The sequence below is a fragment of the Eucyclogobius newberryi genome, unplaced genomic scaffold, assembly GCF_026437365.1.
Source record: "Eucyclogobius newberryi isolate DKJ021-1_F unplaced genomic scaffold, fEucNew1.0.hap1 SCAF_7, whole genome shotgun sequence".
Lineage (NCBI taxonomy): Eukaryota > Metazoa > Chordata > Actinopteri > Gobiiformes > Gobiidae > Eucyclogobius > Eucyclogobius newberryi.
This window is the reverse complement of record NW_027316389.1, coordinates 17,192,144-17,211,176: the sequence shown is the minus strand read 5'-3', so window position 1 is coordinate 17,211,176 and position 19,033 is coordinate 17,192,144. Positions and strand designations below refer to the sequence as shown.

At 39.6% G+C, this 19,033-nt stretch overlaps 3 protein-coding genes across 3 annotated transcripts in view; 1 reads left to right on the top strand and 2 right to left on the bottom strand.

Moving 5' to 3' along the window:
- The window catches only part of ighmbp2 (immunoglobulin mu DNA binding protein 2), a 14,793-nt gene extending 10,600 nt beyond the window's left edge, over positions 1 to 4,193 (top strand). The window contains exons 13-16 of the mRNA XM_072434953.1: positions 245 to 368; positions 1,523 to 2,338; positions 3,211 to 3,410; positions 3,948 to 4,193. Coding sequence (XP_072291054.1) covers positions 245 to 368; positions 1,523 to 2,338; positions 3,211 to 3,410; positions 3,948 to 4,145 — 1,338 coding nt within the window. The 3' untranslated portion in view covers positions 4,146 to 4,193. The remainder of the gene's footprint in view (positions 1 to 244; positions 369 to 1,522; positions 2,339 to 3,210; positions 3,411 to 3,947) is intronic.
- A 655-nt stretch (positions 4,194 to 4,848) lies between these two features.
- Positions 4,849 to 9,580, bottom strand: LOC140348986 (zinc-binding protein A33-like). Its single transcript, XM_072435169.1, has 6 exons — positions 9,176 to 9,580; positions 8,897 to 8,992; positions 7,673 to 7,903; positions 7,582 to 7,604; positions 6,857 to 6,975; positions 4,849 to 5,413 (listed from the first exon to the last, which is right to left on the bottom strand). Exons 1-6 carry the CDS (start codon positions 9,560 to 9,562, stop codon positions 4,863 to 4,865), a joined length of 1,407 nt encoding a protein of 468 aa, XP_072291270.1. The 5' UTR covers positions 9,563 to 9,580; the 3' UTR covers positions 4,849 to 4,862.
- An 813-nt stretch (positions 9,581 to 10,393) lies between these two features.
- rapsn (receptor-associated protein of the synapse, 43kD) lies at positions 10,394 to 18,953 on the bottom strand. Its single transcript, XM_072434555.1, has 8 exons — positions 18,101 to 18,953; positions 16,621 to 16,959; positions 13,485 to 13,643; positions 13,021 to 13,119; positions 12,805 to 12,927; positions 12,287 to 12,340; positions 12,005 to 12,204; positions 10,394 to 11,245 (listed from the first exon to the last, which is right to left on the bottom strand). The coding sequence occupies exons 1-8, from the start codon at positions 18,323 to 18,325 to the stop codon at positions 11,173 to 11,175; spliced, it is 1,272 nt and encodes a 423-aa protein (XP_072290656.1). The 5' UTR covers positions 18,326 to 18,953; the 3' UTR covers positions 10,394 to 11,172.
- Positions 18,954 to 19,033: the final 80 nt, after the last annotated feature.

The window sequence follows — 19,033 nt, the reverse complement described above, 5'->3', positions numbered from 1 at the left end:
TTACGTTTACAACAGGTAAATGAATAAATACACCAAATAATAGAAAATCATAAAAATACGTACTTTAAACTTGTATATCTTGCATTTATTCAGTCACATGTGTCTTTATTCTACACCTTCAAAACAAGAACATACCACTGTCAGAAAAAGTTACAAATGCATCTTTTAACTCTTCATTGATTGTAGGTATGGATCATCTTTTTGGTGTTTCAGGTTGTAGATGATGTGCTCTTGTTGTTCAAAGGTGGATCTGCTGAGGCAAAAGCTCTCGACTCAACATCCGCAGCTGGAGATCAAGTCTGTGGATGGATTTCAAGGCCGGGAGAAAGAAGCTGTTGTTTTGTCTTTAGTGCGCTCCAACAGAAAAGGTTATGTACTTCCTGGTGTTGTGCAGTACCCTCCATTGACAGTATTTATCAAAGATGTCAAAACTTCGGTGTTCATTTTGACAAGGCATTTTTATTTAGTTTTAGCCTAAATTTGGTCAAATAATTATTTATTTTTAGATCTAAAAATGTTAAATTAGTTGGCTACATCCATAATTATTTTGATCAACCAAGAGATAGATATTTTTGTCTTAACTATGATACATTTAATTCCATTACACCATTGGCCATGTACAGACCTTGAGGTTTTTTTTTATTATTCAACGAAAATATCTGTACTTTTTATGAAGGGAAAAAAATTGGCTTTTTGATGATGAAAAATATTTGAACATTTAATCTAGTTTATTTAATTTTGTTCAGCAAAATTTTAGCATTGACAAAAACTGTGGCAAAAATATTTTAGTTGACAAAATGACACTTATCAACTATCAACACAATGATGAGTTTATCAAGCTTTGCTAAAATTTGGCGTAAAGGAACAGAAGATATTGAAGACCTTCCCAACATCATAAAGATACTTTTAAATTGGAGTCGATTTTTGTATTTGTACCAACAAAAACTTAAAAAGGGAAGACTGTGGTACATTTTTTAGAATTGTGACAATCGTCTGTTGATCACCACATTGTTAAGAAAAAAGCCTCTTATCCATGACGTTCTCCTCTAGATTGTGGTTGTTTTCAGTTATACAAAAACTTAAACTTATTCACACTATTTAAATTAGAATTATTATTATTATTATTATCCATAACATGTTTAGACCGCCAGCAATTTTAATTATTGTGATATTATCGTAATTATTTCGGCCCGGATAATCGTTATACAAAACTTAAATACCTTATCGTGTCTGTTTGTGGACGTTTATAGTCCTCATAGACCTTATTTATCCCATTCTTGAACCAGTGTTTCTTGAGCTTGGCTTGATCTGGAGCTCAACTGCGGGATTTTGCCTATTTTGCATATTTTATTTTGAAAAAAGAGACTGGAGTGCACGTTGGAAATCCACCCAGACACAAGGAACACAAGCAACATTCACACAGCAAGGCCCCATTGAGCATACAGCAGCAACTACACGCTACTCTGAGTGTGATATTAATATTTGAGTATTTAATAACGTCTTGGTTTCTTTTCTCGTTTAGGTGAAGTTGGATTTTTAGCCGAGAATCGAAGGATAAACGTAGCCGTCACCCGCGCGAGACGCCACCTGGCTGTGGTGTGCGACACTCAGACTGTCCAGAACCACGCCTTCCTCAAGTCTCTGATTGATCACATGACCCAGCGCGGCGAGGTCCGAACGGCCTTCGAGTATCTCCAAGATATAGTCCCTCAGAACTATACTCGGGACCGCAAGGACGCCAAACCGAAAGCGCCCGTCGGATCCACTGCGGCTGAACAGAAAGTCAAACATGCTCCCTCAAGCAAGACGAAGTCAGACAAAGTAGATCCCAGTCGAAGCAACGAGCAGAAAACTGGCAAAAGTGATAAAACGGAGCAAAATGAGAAAACGGCCTGTGAAATAAGACTGCAACTGGAGACGTTCAAGAACGACACTAATCGGAATCAGCTCCAATTTCCCGCGTCGCTGAACTCCCACGATCGTATGCTGGTGCACCAAATCGCTGAGGAGATGCGTCTTTTGCACGAGAGCAGAGGAGAAGGCAAGGAGCGCTGCATCTCCGTGTCCAAACAGGTCATTGCACCACACGCTACGGAACGGGCCACGGAGAAGGAAGAAGAGCGCGGAGAAGAGGTGGAGGTAAACGCTGAAGAAGCCCAGCAAGAAGCAGAAGAACAAAGCGCGCCGGGTCCAGCTGCGAAGACGGCCATAGATCTGAAGAGTCTCCATCTGGAGCGAATGAGACGAGAGCAACAGAAACGCGAGGAAAACGCTAAACAGAAGAAGCAGCAGAACACTGTCCAGCCGGCGCAGCAGCAATCTAAAAAAGCTGCAAAAGGTGAGCGTTGGAACTGGGGAATGTCAAGATTAATTGATGATCGGGGTTATTCAGGTCATAATATAATCGTTAAAAAAAAATTTGAAGCAATTTTTGAAGCAATATGAAGCAATATGGGGATGACGACCGCTTCCATCCCAATGTAAAGTGCTTGTTTAGTGCGCATTTTGCACGGGCTTCGCCCGTTTACAACGGTAATGTTCCATTTTCCTACTACTAATTAGTATGCACGGGGCGTGCATGAGTGGAGGAGTGCGTTAATGAGTGTTTGGAAGTGGGCGAGCGCTTTGCGCTCAATTTCGTGCGCACTTTCGCAGCCGTGCTTCGCACGGCCATACGAGACTAATAGGCCTCTCGCCAGCTTGTAGCGCTCGGGCCTAATAATTCTGGTCCAATCGTGTGCTTTATGAAAATAAAACTTTCAGAACTCAAAAATAAACTATTGTGACACATTATAATAATTATTTTTCTTAAGGTTTTGTTATTTTGCTTTGATTTTACTTGTTTTATCGTTTAGTCAAGTAAGATCAAATTGAGCACTTATACATTTTTGTCACAGCTGTTCAGTTTATTAGCAATAAAAACAGCCACTTTACATTTAGGTTTACTTTTTTGGGGGGGAAGTTTAGATTGAATTAAAATGACTTAATTGTGTCTCAATTATTATACATTTCTGTGTAATCTTGACTTTCCTACTGGTCACAAATTTGAGGAATAGTAACGTGTTACACTATGAGATTTAAAGGAGATTAACGATTTCTCTGTTCATGATCAGTAATGGTGAACACTCATAAAACTGGTGCTTTTCCTCACAATAATCTTAACACTAACGTACAAGTTAAATTCATATATTGTTGTAATTATTTGCGCAGCTAAGAAGCAGACCAAATCGGGGGCTTGTGAGATTGCGGCCGCCTCCGCCAGCGACGCAGATTTCGACACGCTCATCAGCGCGGTGGTGAAGGCCGACAGCGTGTGCAGTTTTATCAAATGTAAAGCTTCGGTGCTGATGCTGGGCCAGCTCTGTCTTTTCTGCAACCGGCAGTACTGTCTCAGCCACCACATCCCTGAGGTAAAACACACACAGATCAAGGTTTAAATAAGACAAAATATGTTCTTGAGCGGCTTTCTTAAAGGAGACGATGTGTAAAATCTCTGTAAATGTAGTTTGTCTTTGTAAGAGTGGGTGATGTTTACAAAAATGCATATCTCAAGATGTTTTCGTGGTATCCCGCTATTGATAGTCATGTGTTATTAAAGAAATGTGTTAAAACATGTCTTTAAACGTGTTAGTTCAGGTTTAATTAACAGACAAATGTGAAATGTCTACCAAATCCATCATTAAAGTACAGAAATAACATTATATATCCTTATTTGAAAGTTTGAAACCTAACGTTTTGTGATTTTAGTTTTTAATCAGCCCTTTTTGTTGCATTTTTTTACTATAAACTACAATATATATTTTGTAGAACTTCAGAACAACATTCACAGTATCTGAATTTTGATCTCTTTCTTATCAGAATAAAAATCTTAATATGTTGTCTTTAAAGCTCACATAAACCAATGTATAAGCAGGCTTTCATTATTCTCATTCTTAACATGATTTCAGGTCCATGGCTGTGGAGACAAGGCCAAATCCCACGCGAGGATGAGAATCAGTAAAGAGGGAGTACTTTACGCCGGCAGTGGGAAAAAGGACACTTCAATGGACCACAATAAGAAAGTTTATCTGCAGAGGAAACTGGACTCTAAATTAAAAGACATGGCGACACAGAGGAAAACAAAAAGCAAAGAAAAAGATGGGTAAATGAATGGGTGTAATGTCTTTTCTTGTGAGTAAACTTCGTAAACTTAAGCAACTTGTCTGTGTTTCATCTGTAGTTTAATGACCAGAAATGTTTCCATACCAATACATTTCAATTAGAAAACGATACTCATATATACTGCATATGCACGAGGGTTGATATTAATTACTTAACAAAATTATGAACAAACACAAACGATTAATGGTCCAAATTTGTACATTATCAAGCAAAGAAAATATTCAGTTTGTATCAAGTTTCATTGTGTGCTGTATAAAGGTTGTTCACAAATATGTCAATATAAAGTAATGCATTTGAGCATTTAATTTAGTATTTAATATTTTGGTGTTCCAGATGTTAATGTTCCGTAGGATTGTCAAAAGTATCGAAGATCGGATACTAATCGATACGAAAACTAGTGTCTAAACTAGATTTTAACAAGTACCAATAAGAAAGAAAACTATCACATAAACCGGACAAAATTTGACCTTTTCCTGAGCAGACTTTGTAACACTAACTTACATTTTCTTCAATTGCAGGGGTTTTATTTCCTGAATAAACCTTGAAATGCATGCATTCTTACTGTGAGCGTGCAAAAATAAGTTTAATGCCAGAAAGCAGAACATTCCAGGCAAAGCAATAACATCTCCATGGAGTCAAGCAAGTGGCAAGATTGTTATATATACACACCGGTATATACTGTATATATTATTTACATGAGTTTATGTCATACTGACGTTAATGGTCTGAGCACAGATCGTGACAGGACTAGAGACCTTCCCTTCCTCGTAAAGTCCAGGAGAAAAGAAAGCAAAAATCTTCTCCGTAAACTTGTCCTTAAACGTGTGCATCACAGTCATGTCGGTATTGTTGATGAACACCACTTTGCCTCTGCCGTAGTCCAGCTCCATCGTGATTCTCTCCGGCTTCTGCTTTACAACCAGTCTCGTGCGAGTCGGCGTCTGGGCCCAGTACGAATCCCCGTCGGTCCGTCCGATGACCCAGAATCCCTCGGCGGGCTCCAGAAACCCCGTGGTTTTCCTCTGGATGGACTCCCGCGCCACGCCCACGTACCAGTCCCGGCCCCACCCCACGTCCACGGTCCATGTGTGTCGCCCGGAGCTGAAGCCGGGGGTCCCGAGCACGCACACCCGGTTCACGCAGCGCTCCGGGTTGTCGGGGACGCTCCGCTTGCCGCCGTACCGGACGCTGGTGAGCTCGTCCGAGAAGCAGAGGTTGGACTGCGCCGTGTTGGGGTCGAACGTGATGGGAGCTGCGAGATCAGAAAACTGAGCGTGAAATCATCTTACGTAAAGGTGCACTGTGTCACTTTTCTGGTGGAGAGTCTGCTTCCTGCTTGTGTGGCCTGGCACATCCCACTGTATGCTATTAAACATCAATATGTCTTACATACGGTAAACTGCAGGTGTTTTTATAGTGCATAAATACTTTTTAAAAATAATGCAGCAACATTTATTCGACAATTAGATAACATTAAATAACATATTTTACTACATAAAATACCTTTTATTTGGTTTATAATGTAAAAGTCTCTGTCTAGAATAGAATTAATCAAAAATAGTAAGTTTGATTGGTCATCTAATCAGAATGATCATTGCTGACCAGTACCGTATTTTCCGTACTATAAGTCGCACCACCCAAAAAATGCATGATAGAGAAGAAAAAAACATATATAAGTTTCACTCGAGTATGAAATGCGGTTGCAAGTGTGAAAATAACAAATAATATCACATATAAGTCTCTGGAGTATAAGTATATAAGTATAAGTCGCACCCCATCCAAAACTATGAAAAAAGATGCGACTTATAGTCCGGAAAATATGGTAAATGTTAGTTGCAGCTCTTACAAACATGCAGTCTTACTGTGAGCGGGGTCGACTCTCCACGGATCTGACCTGTAACTTGGCCTGATGGTGTCACCTGCTTGTCTTCGTTTAATGTCATACTGTGGGACATTCCAGGCATTATTGTATGGAATTGATTTTTGATTTGATTTGATAGATTTCAGTTGTGATATTGCAAATTAAACGTCCTAGTTGTGAGTATTTAAAGTGATCAGATTTAACATGTATTTATCTATTAACCTTATATTTAACCAGGTGAGAACCCAGTGAGATCGAGACCTCTTTGTCAAGGTTGACCTGGAGCAAAGGGAAAAAATATGACTGCACACAAATCATAAAAAAAAGCATTTACACAATTAAGAGACATTTCGGAACAAATAAACAAGTGTTTTCATGTAAAATCACAGACCATTTAAGACTTGAAAATCTCAAAACTACAATGCTATTTTGTGGGAGGGTTAATTATAGTAGGAGAATGTGTGAACTTTGCCATTTTTGGAATGTAACGTTTAGATGCTTCCGCCCTTTGTAAATTTTGTCTTTCAGATTCTAAGGGGGCGATTATATGGTATTTTACAAGAAATTTCCAAAAGCAAAACCCTCAGTGATCATTTTTAATATGACTAACTTCATCCTCGAACTTGCATCAATAACAGCTTACAACTTACAACAAAATCTGCATATTATTGACACAAGTCCTTTTACAGAAGGCTGTGTTCATGTTGTAGAATTTAAGCAGCAAGAACTTTGTTTTTATGTCGTCAAAAGGTATAAAGGCAGGTTGGACCAAGTGAAAAATGAAATGAACGGTGATGAGAACACGCTACAAACAACTGCACCGTCTTGACCTACCGGATTTGACAATAGTGGCCATTTTCTTCCACACCTCGCACTTGAGTATCCCCACGTGCTTCGCTGAGTCTATCAAGATGTCCCGAACACACATGGGCTCCTTAATGCTGTCTTTGGTTCTGCAAATGTACGTTTCCATTAAAAGTGGGTCCAGTCTGCGCTTCATGTTGGCACAGACAATGACAAATGTGAGTAAATAGTAAATATTCATGGATTTCAGCTTTCTGTTTATAGAGGCCACTTTGAGCACTTTTTACCATTCAAAAGATTTTTCATTTTGAATTGTGACCTTTTGTGACCTTCTGTACTTGTCACCATGAAGATGTGTTTGCCTGGAATGTTCCTCAGTATTGCATTGAACTGACTTCATGGAGACGAGCGGGTGACGCTACAAGGCCAAGTTACAAGTCAGGTCTGTGGAGGGTAGAGCCCGGTCACAGTGAGAATTTGTATTTTAGAATAAATATGTTTAATGTAATTCTGTGGAACATTCCAGGCAAAGCATTAAAATCTCCAAAGAGACACCACCACCATACAATTTACACAGTGTCCCTTTATTTGCTGTGACAACGGTGCAAAACATTTTGGGTTTTTTGGACAATTTTGGTTAAACATCTTTGTTCCACTGCCCGAAAATGTGTTTGATTTTTGGGCTTCAAATTTTCAAAACCTCTATTTATCTTGAGTGCCAACGTTGACTGTGTTTGATAACAAAATACACCTACCTTTTCTTTATCTGCTTGTAGTTCTATTGAAAACAAACAAAGTTAGACGGAGTTTTTTGGTTAAACGGTTGGTTCTGTCCATTGGTTTTACCTGTAAGAACTGCAGGTCTTTCTGGCTGAGCGCGGCCTCGATGTCGTCGACGAGAGCGGCCACAGTTTGGATCTGATTCTGGATGTCCTGGATCTTCTCGCTCAGGACTCCCCTCTTCACGTCCCCCTCCTGTCTGAGCAGAGTGAGCCTGCTCTCCTCCTCGACTTGAAGGAACACTCGCAGCTTCTCAAACTCCTCCCTGATGGTCGCCTCGCTCTGCTGCGTCTGCGTCTGGAGCAGCAGAAACACTCTTAACATGATATAATGACCGAGCTGTTTTATTCAGTGTTTTGAAATAGGTTGGATTCATGGGACAGCAAAACATTCTTGAATATAGAGTCAGAGTAATGTTAATCTTGTTTATGGTTATGGTTGTTCTCTGTAATTGCTGAGACTATGCATATGGAAAAATATGCCACAAAGTTTAACAAATGAGCAAAAGTGTATTTTTTTTATGACGGCTTCAGAAAGTGGTGACATTATTCAAACCAAAAGATTAAAAGGTCTTTGGAGCCAGTCCCTGACAAATAACGATAAGGCCTAACATTTATAAACCATACATTTGAGTGTTAATTTTAAGTTATATATATGAAATATAACATCACCTAAATTCTACAATGGAAGAGCAAACATTGGATTCTTTGCTGGGGGGAAAAAACGTAGCTGTCAGTTAAACAATTCATAGTTTGATGCAATATTTTAATACATTTACCTGTATGTGCAAAGGAAACTAGGAGCTGAGGAAATATTATAACCAGGGCCTTTCCGACCGAACTGGATGTGTAATAATCTGTCAAGTTAGGTCTCAACAAGCCTCCAAATCCAACACAAACTTCCCTCCATTCATGTAAATTTCATCAGCAATAAGAGGTGAGCAATATCTCAAACTGTAGATGTTATTGTGAATGTTGTTTTGAAGATAGTCTCTACAAAATGTGACTATTGAGTATATTTTACTACTATTTTACTACAGTAAAAAGATGCCACAATAAGCGCTGTTTACAAATTAAAAAATAAATTGTTGCACACTATAAAAAGGTGATATTTCTTTACTTTTGTGATTCATATTATAAACGTTTCACATTGTTCTGATCATTAAACCTTAACTAATATGTTTAAAGACATGTCTTAACACGTTTCTGTTGATTAACATAATACCATCTGACACTCTAGATATTTATTTTTGTCACTCCTAGTTGGAGGTGAACAGCTGCCAACTCTCACCAGGATGAAGCTTTTGGTTTCTTCCCATTTCTCTCGTCGCTTGTTCAACACTTTAAGGTTTTTTTTAAACTTCTCCAGCTTTGCAGTGATTTCTTTCTGAAATATGAACTTGATTTATTAATGATAATCCACCAAACTCACGTGCAAAGTAAACATTTAACCATTCACACATCTAACCATACCCAGGCACCAGTTTGACCTGGCTCCACATTCATTTCCTCATAGAAGTTAAGCAAAAATGTGGTTGTTTACTGTTATTTTTTTTTTATTTTTTTTTACCTTTTTCTGTTCAGCAGCTTCCTCCACTGGACGACACTGATGGATCCGGTGGCTTTTGGATGTCTGACACACCAGGCATATAACCTCTTGATCATTTTCACAGAAGACCTGAAGTTTCTCATTGTGCAGCCCGCAGACTTCGGGGCACGTGACAGCCTTTTGTCTCTGATATTCTTCTGCTGCTATTTTAAGTTGCAGATTTATAGGAGGCCTCCCCGGGACAGACAGCGCTCCACACACCGGACATTCCCGACATCCTTTCGATTCCCAGAATGTCTGCAGACAAAGACGGCAGATGTTGTGTCCACATTTGAGCAGGAGTGGGTAGATGTACGAGCCGCTGCACTGTGGACAGAGCAGGTCCTTCTCACTGAACACATCTTCCATTTCTCTGAGCTCCACTCCTCACACTGCAGGAAGAGCTACTGCGGGAAATACTATTCAAACAATAGTCAAGGTGATTCATGGGAATAACCTGTAGGACTGGTTTGAGCTCCTCACCAAGACAGCTTAAGCAGTGGTTTATGTTCACGCTCTGCTGTCTTATGTCGTATGATTTTTGGAAGAAATGTCCAAACAGAAAATCCACAATTGTATGATGTTTTAAGAATTTGGTTCACAAACTTGCAAAATCTGATGACTTGGGACTTCACTGACAAGAATTACATCAAGCAAAAACAGATAGAACACCCTAGTTTATTTTCTGATAGACTTTGTGCCTTTTTTGTTTCGTGTGGAAAGGCCCATGGATCTATTAAATTATCTTTATTATATTAAAGGCTAATACAAGGATAGTCACTAAAAACAGGTAAAAACGGCAATTTTACACTGTTCTAAACTAATTCTTACCCGAACCACCTCAATTCAGGATGAGTTGTGATTAAAAATGCATGTTTGGCCAGGTCTATTTAATGGGATAAAATAAATTAAAAAAAAAAAAAAAATAGCAGTAGTTACTCTAAAATTCCCCAAATTAGCTCATGCATTTCCAGGTATTTGTCAGATTTCTCTTTCCTGCATCTAAACACACACTGAAAATCAGATCAAATCAATAAGTTATTATTATCAGATTTGTTTCTGGCCATGTAAATGTATCCATGTAAATGATACATAATTAAACACTTAATTTTGTGGATTCACGTGCATACACAACGTGGCCGGGCTCAATATTTGTGGATTTATTGTTTGGATATTGTTTGGGCAGTGGAAGAAAACAGCTTTTGTTGGCTTAATTACACTTTATTACCAAACTGAAAAGTCAAATCACAAATAGACATTGCCTCTACATGAGTGAGTCCAATGTTTACGGTGATTATTAAAAATATTGTCTAAAAACATACAAGTTGCACAGTTCTTCGATGGAGAGACAGACAGGGCAGAGGTAGTTAACTGTTAAGCCACACTAGAACAAGAACATTTGTACACATTTATGATTGCGTGTGATTCAAAATGAAAACCATAAGTGCCTGTGCAGTAAATGTATTTGACATTACAGTAATTTCACAGATGCAATTTAATACTTTATCCATTTGACTGGGGGAATAGACAATACAAAAATGTCTAGCGATTTGATCACACAAATGTAATTATGGGCCTCTAAATACGAGTTACTTTACTAGTTCTAAAGCATTAAGATATGACAGTTAGTGTGAGTTTACAAAGCACTCCAAATAAATAAAGCATAAAATATAATGTTATTTACAGAGTTACTGTTGATTAGCTATCGGTTCATCTAAAAAATAGAGATGTGAAAATGCTTTTTTTTCCCCTCTGGACGATACAAAGAGACACCGGCTCTGTGGCTTATGTGTTGTAGAGACACATCAGTCCTTCCTTCTCTGAGCCTTCTCCATGTGTGGTGCTGCTGTCCACAGTCACAGGTCCAAACGTCTGCAGACTGCTCCAAGTCTGAGGCAGGCCTGGGCTTGAGAGCTCCAGAGGGTCAGAGGCTCAACAACGCCTCCATCAGGCAGATCCAAGAGACATGCCGTTAAACCTCACACAAATCCAGGCTTCATGGATGACTTGAAACACTTGGGACAGCCCTTTGTTCCATTGTTCTCCAGACACCTGAAATGAAAAGAGATTATGACTGCAATCTGTATGTGAATATGAGATGTATGAACAAGCCTGAATAATCAACAGTTTAAAAATCCCATAGTGGGTGTTAACGCTCCTCCAATCTCCACTGCTCTCAAAATCTAAACCATTCAAACATTTTTGGCCTACACAAATGGCAGATCACTGAACCAACAGTTGTTTACACATATATGATTGTTAAGCTGTCTTAGTGCATAATTTTTGCACTGAAAAATACAATGTGAGGAAAGGTTAATGATTCACACAAAAAAATCTTCTCAGTGATGATTCATTGTATGTAGGATATTGATTTATTTTATTGATTTATTAGAAACCAAAGTAACTGCTGGTTGATGGGCTGTTCTGAAGTTGTTGGGTGGATATGATGGGCTGAGTCTGATCATTTTCTCCAAATTATATGATTTTAACCTATTTCACTGGAAAACCCATAAGAGAGTGGTGTAGTCAGATTTTGTGCAGTGCCTTTTTCACACTAAATAAAGCAAATAAAGCTAAATGCCCTGCCTTTAGTGTGGCGGTCAGCCAAAACAACAGATCGGCCTATGTCGGGGATTCAAGGACGAAAGAGGATATGCAAAAAAGTCAAAATATCAGCCCAACATATAATTGTAAGCTTTTATTTGACTTAAATAATTGCATTTAGTCAATAAAATACACTTTCCCTGTAGATTGTTCCTTGGTTTGGCCCCTGCTTGACAGTTTGGAAGATAGGATGTAACTTGTACTCACTTAAGGTGAAAGATGTGTGAGCAGGGCAGGGCCTGCAGTTTCTGGTCTCTGTCTCCGATGCTCTCTCCACACATGCCGCAGTAAAGCTCCAGCTCCTCCACACACTGGAGGAACTTGACCACCTGCTCCCGGAGCTCGTCCTGCTGCCCTCGGGTCCGGTAAATGCCCTCGCTGATGCAGTGCACCTTCAGCGTGCACAGCTGAGGTCCAGAACAAAACAAACACATTCTGTCAAGATCCATTTTCTGTTCGCTTTATAATTAGATATTGTCAAGTGATTACCTTGTTTCCTATTGCATCTGCCAGCTCCTGTGCTCGCTGCAAAGAATCAAGGGCCTAAAAGATGAGAACAACAACATTACTGTTAAAATAAATAAATATCAGGGGTGATAAATAAGAAAATAAAATCTTAATTTTGAGAGACTATGTAAATCCTATTACATTTCATACAATACATACATACAATAGCAATAGTAGCCTTTTATTGTATGGCATTTATGGTGCAAAAGGAAAATAAATAGATGATATGCTGTAATATCAATATTATTAAAATATTTGACACAATCATGTCAGTTGTATTAAAACAAATTGTATTGTATAATAAAAAACTAAAACTTGACAGAAACAAAACAAAGACTAAATCGAGGCTAATTTTGACTGAATAAAGACAATTATGAAGAAAAATCAACATTTTCATATTAAAAACAGTACATTTCTGTCAGATGGAGGCATCAAGCCTGGTTTATTGTGATATAACTTGTCCACCCTAATAAATATCCAACAGTAAAATAGATTAAAACCTTGTCATAGTCCTTCTGCAGGAGCCAGCACTTTGCTATTCCCAAATACACATAGACCTGTCCCAGGCGGTTTCCGATCTCGATCATGATGGCCAAGGCAGACTCATACCGAGGGAATGCTTTCTAATGACGGAAAGCACAAATGTGTCAAATAATTTAAGAATTGTCTTTGTTTTAAACTGTACAAAAATATGGATGTGAAATCTAAAACCCTACGTCCACGTCCTTCCTGCAGCGATGGATGTCCGCAAAGTTGAGCAGACACAGAGCCTGCAGAGGGCGGTCACCGTGCTGCAACGCAATCTTCATAGACTCCTGAAAACAAACAAGTCATGAAGCGGCTCTGTCACCTGATACATGTTACAGGACGCAAATATATTAGTGCCAAACTGTAAATGTTGGGTACAGGCTACTAGGGTTTCAGAAATCGGAAACGGATCCTGCTTCATTCTAAATCACTACACTAAAGCCAGTACATACTTAGACCCGGACAAAAATATGCCCAGAGTGTTAATAAAGTGGTTTTAAGTTTTCCTCTGCCAGAACAACTGTAGGTGCAGCTGTCAGCAGACTGTCTACAGTGAACACAGGTCTAATAATGTGAGCTGGACACTCTCAGAACTTATGTAAAGCTCCCTGTGCAGGAGGAAGGACAGTGCTAATGGCTGGATCACACATACCTCGCAGCACTCCATGGCGTCGGGCAGGCGCTCCAGTTTCCTGTAGGCCACAGACATGTGGTACTGGCTCATGGCGCGATACTTAAGGCTCCAACCTTTGCCATAGTCATTGACGAGTTCAGCTGCTTTGCAGGGGAAGAAAAGGGCCTTCTCGTAGTCCTGCAAAGAGCAGAACAGACAGTCGTTTATGAATGATATATTTCTCATATACACATAACATATACGTAGATTTAATGTTTTCATTGTGTTCTAAATGCTTATGAGGCCCAACAACATACATCCCTATCGCGATACAACAGTGTGCAAAGAAGTAAGAAAAACAACAACTACATTAAGATAACAAATCCCTCCATCTAAAATTACAGTCGCTTTTGGTTTTGTTTTCATTTGCATATTTCAGTAAGTATAGGTAAATTAAAACACATAGAAACATACTGCAGTCTAGAAAACATACTTGTGTCAAAATGTAGTACTACCATTTAATATTAAAGTTCTGATTGGATCATTGGACTCAATATACAATCAATCACAGCATTAAATCAGCAGTAAATAACAGAGGTTGTTCTGGAAACTGACAGTAGAAAAACTTGGTGATTCTCTTTTCAATAAATATAAATTGATTCCATGCAAAAAGCTTTTTTATCTTATTACTTAATTCACATCAACCAAATGGACACAAAATAAGCTATAAATTATCAGTACTTGGACATACAGCACAATCAGACATGGTCGACGGCTATATACACTTAATTCTGTTATCCATTCTATCCAGAACACTACATCTTGTACATCACACATATACCAGCCAGCTTATCAAATGGTACATTAAATGAGGAATACTTTCCTCAGTAAATATCTTATATCGCTTATGCCAATCCAGTATCTATCAACATCAGCAACTTATCCAACACAGCCGTCAAGTCCACTCCAGTCACAACTACATCAACATGTTGGGCCCATATTCCTTCAGCACTTTTTTCTGCCCCAAAGAGAAGGTTCTGATTTTAAGATGGCTTAAACACCTGCTCCCACTCGATAGTGAGCTGTCAGCATCACTGTCCCGAAGCCAATCAGCTTCATGTTCCCACACAAGAAAACCGTGTGTGTAGTTTATATTACTGTAACTGTGTGAACACTGACATCAATCAGAGGCTATAATTCCAAGGGGTGTGTTTTCTTAATCAACACCTATCACTACAACAAATCATTGAAACATCATTCTTTTACATACTGATGATGACATTAATTGATTAATAAGTTGATGCAGTCCTAGTCAAACAAATTTGTATTCGTCAACTAGATATTCCTATTAGAATTATAAGCACAACAGTAGAAAGATGAAAGCATGGACTGAGTTTTTTGAGTGACTGGACAGTTAAATCGGCTTTTTATTTGTACTTCTCTGTGTGTGTATATACAGTTGTTGTTTTTGTTTTGAGAGAATATTTTGCTAGTGCCACACCCCTGCCGTTAAGCCTTTGATACCGACAATTCTGATATTTTGATTGCCAAATTATCCAAATTTAACTTTACACCAAAAGTCTTAAAGTGGGTGGAATCTTTCTTAGAAGATAGAAAACAATGCATACAGGTCGAGAATATAATCTCTGATATGATGTCTAATCATGTAGGTGTGCCACAGGGCTCAACCCTTGGCCCCTTATTATTTACGGTAGTCTATTCATCAACCCTCACATAAATTACTGTCTGATGAGCTGGACAAGTAAACAAGACCACACTGCTGCCCATAGAGACAAGCAGACAATCAAAACATTGGGCAAAAAAATCTAATTAATATCATCGTTGTAAAATCTTGAACAAATATAATTAATTGAGTTGTGATAACCTAATTATCTATTCCAACCTAATTATCTATTCCAACATAATTATGGTCTACACAACCTTTCATTGTCTGACCCCCATTGAATGAGTGTTGTAGCCCCAGGATTGGTGAAATAATTCTATGTTGATACTTTGTTTTTGACAGACAATGCACACTCCATCACAAGACTTTCCATCAAAATACACACATTCATATAAAATCAACATCCAGAAAATACCCATGTTGGCAGGGGTCAATGAGGTCACATAGAAGCCTAAAAACTGCTAAATTAAGAATTCTCAGATTTGATCCTAAAAATTAAGGTCTGACGCTTCATGACCCGGCTGCGGTAACTCAAGAATGAGTTTATACATCCATCCATCCATTTTCTACCGCTTGTTCCCTTTCGGGGTCGCGGGTGACTGGAGCCTATCCCAGTGACTTCGGGCCTTAGGCGGGGTACATCCTGGACAGTGGCCAACTCGTCACAGGGCCAACACAGAGACATAGACATTACAGACAGTTCACGCTCACATTCATTCACTAGGGCCAATTTAGAGTCACCAATCTTACCTAACACATGCATGTCTTTGGACGGTGGGAGGAAGCCGGAGAACCCGGAGAGAACCCACGGTAACACGGGGAGAACATGCAGACTCCACCCAGAGAGATCATGTGATGTTGGTCTGGTCCGGGAATCGAACCCATGATCTCCTTCTTGGGAGGCAAGAGCGCTAACCGCCTTTGCCACCGTGCACCCCATGAGTTTATACAATTAAACTTCAATACAAATACTCGAGCGTTGAGCAGAGCCAAATCGTGTTCAGAGGCCCCTCCAGAACTGAGGAACATGAAATCCTTTCATAGCTTTAGTAGAAGTGTTAAACAGAGGCAGACAAAGGACAATCAGACATGTGAACACAACGTGAACTAACCTTTGGGTTTTATGAAAATCTATGAAAATTAGCCTGCAATGCTAACTTTAGCACATTTAAATGTTGGATTAACTCATGTTGATTAATGTGCACTGTCCGATATTAAATAAAATATACATTAAAATAATCAAGAATTTCTTAAGTCGAATATAACCCTAGATGACTTAATACTAAAAAGCAACTAAACAATTCAGCAGTTTTATTCAACCATAAAGAGCTGGTTTTCCTTATTGAAAGGAAAATGCATTTCCAGCAAACACATGGTCAATGTCTTTCTTGTGGCTCATTTGGTGTTTCCTTTTGTTCATCTCCTTCCTGGAAAGTCCTCTGAATTGACTTGTTGTTGGCTTGTACACACAAAATTGAACAAATAAAATACCTTGAGGTGGATGTAGATGTTTCCGAGGCTGCAGCAGACCCGGCACTCCAGCATCTTGTCATCGTTGTTGTGGGCGTAGCGTAGGGCCTTCTCGTAGCTCTCCAGAGCCTTCTGGAAGACGCTGAGGCCCAGGAAGGCATTTCCCATGCTCAGACAAACCTGGCCATTGAGCTGCAGGCTGACCGTGGTGCCCTGCATGTTCAGACACGTCTTACAGTAGGACACGGTCTTTTGGAAGTCGCACAGCTTCTCGTTACTGCGCGCCAGATTCAGGTAACCCTCAGTCAGGTAGTCCGGGTCCTCCATCTCCCGGGCCGTGTCGATCTGTTCCAGGGCGTACTGTGGACCAGAAGACAAGACGTTACACATGATGTGTAATGTTGTGATTGAGGGCAATTGTTTTAATTGTAGAAGATTTTGGTGGCATAAATGCACTGATGTCCAAAACATTTTGTTCAGCTAAAACTTAATAAAAAGGCCACAGAATAGTAGTGGTGCCCTAATTCGCCAGCCAACATGAATAGAACACTAGTTTACAGCCTTCATAAAACAAAACCTTGACCAACATGACCAAGACCTATGATAGTATTAAACATTTAAATATTATCCTTTATCAAGCCATAAATACCATCAGCATACAAAAACTATCAGTACCCACAGGAATATTGCATAATGGATAACTGTCCATTCATTCCCTGTCCTTAGACCCTTCTGCAGGAAAAACAATAAAAAACCCAGTGGAAAAGATTTGAAAACTTGGGGCGTACCCCTGTGAAGGAGAGCTCCGACAGACTTCAGGTTTTGCAAATTAAACAGCATCTTGCATTGAAGGCCCTCACAAAGAGAGGAACAGACCTGTGGTTCACTTAATAATTCACACTTACTTTACAGCAAACATTTAATGTTGCAAATAAAGCACCGATGTACACAACTGTTAGACACTCTAACAAAACAAATTTTATATTGAACAATACATGAAATAAACAACACTTTATCACTAAGAGTAAATTGTATTTTTAATAACTGGAAAAATGTTGTCTAAACTTTGAGCAAAAATGGAAATAATAAATAAATAAATCACATTTCTATCTCACTTCTGTCTGGCCTGAGAACAGCTTATTTGAGCGTGAGCCACTGCCGGAGTAAAGATGATTATGTCAACAAGATATCCCACTCTGCTCTCAAGTTGCAAGGCACTTATTTACTCTGCATCACATGGATGCCACAGATTAATCCATGCTCTATAAGAACAGTGCAAATGAGATCCCATTTCACATGTAATAGTTTAGTGCTGCTGCGAACAATAAAACATGGATACACCCACACAACTGCACTAACATCAAACTTTAGTTTACAAGCACACAGCCTGATCAAGAATTAATAAAATGTAATATCATATACAAAGTATATGATATTACATTTTATTAAGGGTAATTCAATTTACTTTCTACATGTTACTCTTGCGTGTGGTGAGTCTTACCCTCAGCATGTCTTTGTATTTGCCCATTTCAGAGTGTGCGGTGATCAGACAGCCCAGCACCCGGAACTTTCCTCCAGGATCAGAGGTCTTCTCCAGGACTCTGGTCCACACTTGCAGAGCCCGGTCAGTTTGGTTGGACTGGTACAGCTTCAGGCCTTTCTCAATCTGCTGCTTGGTTTGGTCCTGGCCCATCTCTGCTGCCAGCTTCCTCATAAAAGCAATCATTTGATTATGCCATGCAATGTCCGAGAGGTGGCAGGATTGTAGATCCTGACCATGCAGTTAGCAGCTCCGGTTGATCCTCTGAAGGCCTAGCACCACCCTCAGCTCCAGAGCGCAGACCCAGAGGAAAATGGATCAGCACCCATTCTCCCTAGGGCTCTTGTGGAGAGTTACAGGGACTGAAGAAGGCTCTCAACATTAATCCTGCAGTCAAGTCCTTCCACCAACTGTCCACGAGTAAACCTCAAATCTCCTCTGCAAAAACACCAAAGAACCCGTTTTCCAGCAAAGTGCTAGCAGTGCTATGCTAGAATAGATGCAGGATATCCACACCCCTGTCAGAGGAATTCTGCCCCCCATCTCCCACCCACCTTCCTCCTGCCGCTGTCACTCCAGACCATGTGTCCTTTTTGGAATTCTGTCCTGCCCTCAGCAGTACTACCAAGGTCACTACAACCAAGAACTCTTCGGTGGACAATGTCCACAAAAGCAACCTCATTGATGAATGAAGCAATGCGGCCATGTGCATGATGCAGAAGTGTCTTGTACATATAATTAAAGAACCATTTGCCAAATGGCACTTGTAGACAAGTACAGCTCCTGCTTTGTGGAGGAGCCCCCTTCCTCCCTTACACATCCACACACCTCCTCCTCCCGCTTCACTGGGCTCAGAATAGTTCTCACAGTCTGACATGTTCCTTGGCTTGGGTT